Source organism: Octopus bimaculoides, chromosome 21 (genome assembly GCF_046866305.1).
Source record: "Octopus bimaculoides isolate indiv1 chromosome 21, ASM4686630v1, whole genome shotgun sequence".
Lineage (NCBI taxonomy): Eukaryota > Metazoa > Mollusca > Cephalopoda > Octopoda > Octopodidae > Octopus > Octopus bimaculoides.
Window position 1 is genome coordinate 3,640,795 of NC_142948.1, and position 7,500 is coordinate 3,648,294.

At 35.2% G+C, this 7,500-nt stretch overlaps 1 protein-coding gene across 33 annotated transcripts in view; it reads right to left on the reverse strand.

The window, feature by feature from the left end:
* The window catches only part of LOC106875065 (neuron navigator 2), a 1,326,672-nt gene that overhangs the window by 289,386 nt on the left and 1,029,786 nt on the right, over positions 1-7,500 (reverse strand). For 15 of the 33 annotated variants that reach the window (XM_089339289.1, XM_089339290.1, XM_089339302.1 and 12 more), the window contains one exon: positions 574-621. The exons of the other annotated variants lie outside the window; for them this stretch is intronic. In XM_089339289.1, the coding sequence (XP_089195415.1) occupies positions 574-621 (48 nt within the window). The remainder of the gene's footprint in view (positions 1-573; positions 622-7,500) is intronic. 33 annotated transcript variants of the gene reach the window in all.

Genomic DNA, 7,500 nt, shown 5'->3' on the forward strand with positions numbered 1-7,500 from the left:
ATATATATATATATATATATATATATATATATATATATATATATATATATATAGACAGATAGATAGATTGATAGATAGATAGACAGATGGATGGCAGTTAGGATGTTGCGCTCATGATTGCTACAATGTGAGCTCGATTCCCAGACCAGGCAGCATCTTGTGTTCTTGAGCAAAATACATTTCACATTGCTCCAGTAGCCCCCTTTCGATCAGCAGGGAATGCTGGCCTCTTCACCTGGCCAGTGGAGTAGGGTGGCATTGTTCAAAAAGCTACAACAATGCAAAGCGCATTATGACCAGGGATGTGTAACAACTTCTGATATACTGGTTGGTCACATGATGTGTGTGTGTATATATATATATATATATATATGAAACTAGCCATTAGTGCTACACTGAGACATTGCTAAAAAAAACAACACCAGTCGTGCGAGTGTTTTTTGTTGTTTTTGTTTTCAACCAACACTCACAACGCACACATACATATTCACGCAAACATACTCGCACAAACACACACACATATGCAGACACATACAGATGCTTGGAGAACATAGATTGTATGAAATTCTGTACCTGAAAGTAGCATTGGACTTAGGACTCCAGGAGGCAGCATTACTGTTTCTGAAGGAAGAAATAGTCAGGTAACCACATCTAAGACAACGTTTGGTCAGATTTCAAACCAATAAGAATTAAAAAAACAAACACACACACTCACTATATATATATATATATATATATATATATATATATATATATACACACACATATAGTCATCTAAGTATCTATAAGTCAGAAATAACAGGCACTTGTGCATTTGTCAATAAAGTGGGTATAGTAATCTTAATGTTGGTCCATTTCAACAGATTTTCCCAGTTGGTTTCACACAGGAAATTAGGTGACTACTTAACGCTGTGCTTGTCAGAGCCATCAGTCTTTTCGCTATAACAACCCCAGAGTCCAGCATAGTACTGACCACACCCAGCCATACGTACACATGCATTTAACGCTTGGGTGCTGCCCCTTCATCTCCTTCTGATAACCTCCTGCACACATCAACACCTCACTGCCCACACCCAAACCTCACTTTGCTGGAAGTTACCACTTTTTCTTTTTTAAGACAAGGAACATAACTCTTGATAGAGTCTTCCTCTGATTGTCTCCCACAGGTTCATTCTGTCTTTTTTTCACAGGATCCACAAACCAGAAGTGACATTTGCCGACGTCCATTAGCAGAGAGCTGTCACCAGTTTTTCCATGCTAGCTACTCTGATGAGTGTGATATTATGTATGTAATCACCAAATTACCAAATTTCCTGTGTGAAACTGATTGGTAAGATTGGCTGAAATGGTTCTATAATAATGTGCATCTTAGGATTAGTAACCTACTCTATTGACAAATATACACGTGTCTATTTTTTTCTGATTTTGGAATTTTTAAGCAACTAAATACATTGGTATAAATGATGGGCTACATGAAAATGAAAGAAAATGGAAATATTTGTTTATTGAATATTTTCCTTTTCAATTAATGTAATAATGATAATTAAAAAATAAATAAATAAATGAAGGTAGGCTTCTGTACATACATACAAACACACACATAAATATTTATTCATCTATATACACATATACATAAGTATATATATATATATACATAAGTATATATATATATATATATATATATATATATATATATATATATATATATATATATATATTATAAAATTATATTAAAATCCATCAGATACCTTTAAAAAAAAGTTATTTCTAATCACTACGAAGGAATAATAATAATAATAATAATAATAATAATAATAATAATCATAATAATAATAACAACAACGAAAAAATTTTCAAAAGGAATAAATAAAAAGATTTATAAATAAATAAAGCTGTCAGATTCATGTTAAACACTGTCTAATGTTGCTAGAAACCTGCAAACAATTTGGTGGGGATAGAAAAACCCATGTTAGATTTCTGCAACACCCAACCCTCAGTATTTAACTGGTACCTTATTTTACATACACCTCACTACTCTCCTGATACAGTACAACCTTCGATAAGGGCCAGTTGGGGAACCCCCACAGATCTGATGTCACCCTCGCCGCCAAAGGCAAGTATCCCCTTTGCCTGATTATTGTTTTCCACTGACAGGACAGTGCACCACGTAGTTCCATCCACCAATTTCCGGCCCCTAATCATCCACAAGAGGAGGATACTTCCCCCACTTCGACAGCGCCTTCCTTGTTTCTTTGCAATGACTGTTGGAATTTTAAGATTCTCAAGCAAGAGAAAAAAATATATATAAAAGTCAGAAACAAAAAAAGAACATAAAAACAAAGAATTTGGTGGGCATTTAGCGGTACCCTAAGCCGACTCAGGAAATCTCTAGTGAGATTTTTTACTGATGTACCTGCAGAGACCCAGAAAGGGTCGAAACGTGTTGTACCCAATAAAGTCTATTACACATTCCATCTCCTATTTTATTAAAACTGTTACCTCAACTGTGCCGGTGCTTTACTCATCATCCATTTATACATTTTGTACAATTTCTCAATTATATATATATTCTTTCTTTAGAGAGAGTTTTTATTCACTCTTATTAAGCGTCAAGCTATTTCTTTTTCTTAACCAAATGGTTTTTATATGTTATTTCATCGCATACATACGGGGATGGGCAGCATGGCAGGTTGTTAAATCATGGTATTTTGGGAACAATCGTGTTTATCAAGGCTGCAATTGTTTACTTAGCTAGCAATCATTGAACACTGAAATAGGAGTGAAATCTATTTTCTGTTAGAAACACTAAGACAAGCTAAAGGCTTAAAAGGTGTGAGCATAGCTATGTGATTAAGAAGCCCGTTTTGCCATTGTGTGGTTTCTGGTACCTGTCCAATGTGCGTCACCTGGGTATCCCCAGGCCGACCAATGCCTTGTAAGTGAGTCTGGTGGATAGAAACTGCGTAGAAGTCCATTATGTGTGAGTATGTAGAGAGAGAGAGAGAGAGAGAGAGAGAGAGAGAGAGAGAGATGTATACGATTTGCAATTATCATAAGCTAAGTAGATCTCTGTATAAAGTAATCCAAACTCTATGAAACTTCTGAATTAATCTAAGAGGCCAATTCAGTTTTTAGATATGTTCGTAAATAAAATATTGCTGTAATATTTCATCTGGAACACTATCTTTGCTCAAACCCTGCAGATCTTCTCTCTTTTCTGAGAGAAAGCTCTAAGTCCTACTCACACAGCAATCACCTTTTTCCCTTTCTCCTATCATTGAACAGAGACTCACTTCTCTCTCACATTCACCAATCACTTCGATTTACTCTGATTTTCCACTCTTACCAGGCTATCGAATTGTAAATATACTTTTACAAAATTGAAGTAAACATCTTTTATGCATTATCAAAATACTTTCACGTTTTTCTATTTGATAACTTACGATCTGTATTTTTATTTTATATAAATGTTTGAAAGTATCTTTATTACTTTTCTCTTATATATATTTTTTTCTTCCCGTGCTTTACTATTCCATAAAGCTATGGAGATTTCTTTAACGTGTTAAGAAATGGCACATTAACCAATATAGTCATACATACACACACACGAGGGTGTGTATGTATATATACACACATATATATGAATATAAATAGGTAAGTTTAGTACGTATGCATATGGGACATATATATGTAAGCATACACACACATATGTACAATATAAATACAATGTATGTGCGTGCCTGTATGTATGTATGTATATATATAACGATCGATTGTCCGTAAATATAAACCGGAGAAAGAAACACACTGTAAGCAGTATATATTAAAGTTAGATAAGAAATAAGGCCGGTAACTTTAATATACACATACATGCAAAAATATAGATAGATGCACACCTACACTGTATGTAGGTGCATACACATAGATATAGACATATACACGCGCACGCAGATAAATAGATAGATAGATAGATAGATAAACAGATAGATAGACAAATAGATAAATAGGTAGATAGATAGATAGATAGATAGATAGATAGATAGATAGATAAACAGATAGATAAACAAATAGATAAATAGGTAGATAGATAGATAGATAGATAGATAGATAGACAAATATAGTTAGATAGATACATACAACACTTCTCATGCATGGATCCAGTGATTATTGAAATGGCCCAAACAATTTTTTTCCCCGTTTTCATACTTCCTCTCTATATTCGTCTATGTGCGTAACATATACACATCTAGCGCACATATATTGTATAAACAACTTCAAAAAAAAAAAAAAAAAAGACGACGACCAATATAACATGCAAAACATAATAAATATATTAAAAGTATTTTTCTCTCACACAAACCGACACTCGCCACCATCACCCCGCCATTACACCACCCACTAACACTGAATGAATGAAAAAGAAAGAAGGAAAAAAACGCAACAAAAACGAAGAATAAAAGAGAAACCCACTTCAATCTCGGAAACTTTTTGAAACGAAACATCCATCTCTATCCAAAAATTTTACTTTCAAATGAATAGACATCATTTCGACACTTATTTCCCCAAAGTATATTGATAGAAAAATGAAAGGAAAAATTATATATTACTCTTTTACTTGTTTCAGTCATTTTGACTGCGGCCATGCTGGAGCACCGCCTGTAGTCGAACAAATTGACTCCAGGACTTATTCTTTGTAAAAATAGTACTTATTCTATCGGTCTCTTTAGCCGATTCGCTAAGTTACGGGGACATAAACACACCAGTATCAGTTGTCAAGTTTCCGTCTACCAAATCCACTCGCAAGGCTTTGGTCAGCCCGAGGTTATAGTAGAAGACACTTGCCCAAGGTGCCACGCAGTGGGACTGAACCCGGAACCATGTGGTCGGTAAGCAAGCTACTTACCATACAGTTATGCCTGTACCGGTAATTTTATTGAAAATATTGGGACTTCGTCTTTCATTCATTGTAGTAAAATATCTCGTTTCGGTTAATGTGAAACATTAGTCCAATTCAGACCTATGCATGTTGTAGCTTGCTGTCACAGAATAAATATAGGGCTCACGACAGCCATCACTAAACGGAGATATACCATCCTAAATATATAGTATTACATATTTATGACGGCTGATCTTACCAATCGGTTTCACACAAGGAATACAATGGAGTGTTTGGTAACAATCCGATTATATAATCTTACGCTCATCAGAGTTAGCCGATATGGAAGAGTATATATATATATATATATATATATATACATGACAGGCTTCCTCACGGTTTCTATCTCCCAGATACACTAACAAGATTATAGTTATAAGACACCTGTCCAAAGTTTCCATGCAGTGTGATTGAACTCGGCTACATGTGGCTACAAAGCGAGTTTCTTTCTTAATCACAGCCACGCCTGCGCCATATTTCTCTCCCCATTCCATATTTTATTTAATTATTATTTTGTTGTTGTTATTGCAAACGCAGTTCCTCAACAATGGTCCTGGTGACAAAATAATGGACCGAACCGATTTTGGAAGAATCTTCTAAGCGTCTGACTAATTGCTGTGAAGTATTTCTTTCAACTCATTACGTTCTATGTTCGAATCCCATTGAGATCAATTTTAATTTTCAGTCTCTCCGGGGGTCGATAAAATAAAGGGCGGAGGTAAAGAATACGTACACCACCCGTTTTCAGCGTAACAAAAACCCTAACCCTAAACACCGGGTGTACGTATTCTTTACTTTCGCCAAATAAAGTACGAATCAAGTAGTAATCTACTAAATGAAATACCAGTCAAGTAATCGATAAAAGAAGGTACCAGTGGATGTGATCGATTACCCCCTCCTCAAAATTCTTTACGATATTTGTTCCCGCTCTTTGCGTTCTGAGTTCAAATCCAGCCGCGGTTGTTTCGGTACCAAAAACACGACATAAAACATAAATGAAAAGTGGCGCCCGTCAAATCAGAAAGATCCGCGGTTAACTTTATCTTTCAAGACTGATAAAATAAAGTAACAGTCAAGTACTGGAGTTGATAGCATTGACTAACCTCTTTCCCTTAAAATGACTGGCCTTGGGGACTAAATTAGAAACAACTTCTTCTTGGAAACCCTCAGGTAGACAAAGGTGCTTAGCGGCATTTCGTCTGTCTACATTCTACACTCAAATTGCATCGAGGTCTCCGTTACTTTTCATCCTTTCGGGGGGTCGATAAAGACGAAAGATCGCCAAAATGGGTACCATTTGAGAACTAAGATCAATGTAATTGACTAACCACCTTCCCTCTAATTTCAGGCCTTGTACCTATAACAGAAAGGATTATTATTCTTACTAGAGGGCTCGTCTTTGGCTGGTGAGACCGTGGTTTCGTGGGGGTTCATAGGAATTATCTGTTTCATTTATTTTAATTTGTACCCGCTTTTATGTTAGGAATTCCAAGTTGTATTGTCCTGTACCGTCCCCAATGTTTCCTGCAAACCCTTAGCAGCGAATAAATAAAGCATCATTATTCTAGTTGTCATTTGCTCTTTACATTCTGAGTTCAAATCCCATCAAAGGCAAGTGCTTCTTTCATCCTTAAGGCGTGTCGTTAAAGTAAAGTACTAGGGAAGTATGAGGGTCAAAAGAATCGATTTAACCATTTCCCCTCAAAATTACTATTTGCCTATTTTCCCCTCATCTTCTAAATAACTCACCTCTCACACAAACTATCGACTGCTCTCGCAATGTCCCCCCGTGGTGAAAAGAAACCATTATTATTATCATCATTGGTGATGTTAAAGTTTAATATGTTTGTATGTGTGTACCTATGTACGAATATGTGTTTAGAGAGAAAATTAAAATATTGGGGGGGAAAAAAAATTACCAAAATTTTAAGTAACTTAATTCTTTTTTTTCAATATTATCATAAAATTATTATATCATAAATATGGATATGACCACAGAGAAGGTGTGTGTGTATGTGTGTGTGAGAAAGAGAGAAATATTAATTCTAAAATGATAAAAGGCTGTCTTACCTTCAGAATAAACATATTTCGATGTTAAAAAATAACTATTTATTAAGTGAAAGAGTTTGTGAAAACTGTACGTCCATCCGTCATATTACCAAATTTTCCCCAAAACGACGGGGAAAGCAAATAAATCGCCTCTTTTTTTTCTTTTCACTTTGTCTACATTCATAAACTTGGTCCCCCTCTCTCTCTGTCTCTTTCTCCCTCCCTATATAAACCTTTCTCTCTCCTTCAAATTTTATCCCCCCCACTGCTTATATATACATATCCCTCTCTCCCTACGTCTATATATATAACCACTCCTCTACTCCTTCCTTATATATATATATATATATATATATATATATATACTTTATTTAAAAGCAGCAGAAATATAACAAAAAAAACCGTTACTCTGAGTTTCACGTTCCCGTTCATCCGATGAACGGGAACGTGAAACTCAGAGTAACGGTTTTTTTGTTATATTTCTGCTGCTTTTAAATAAAGCATATTACTCTACC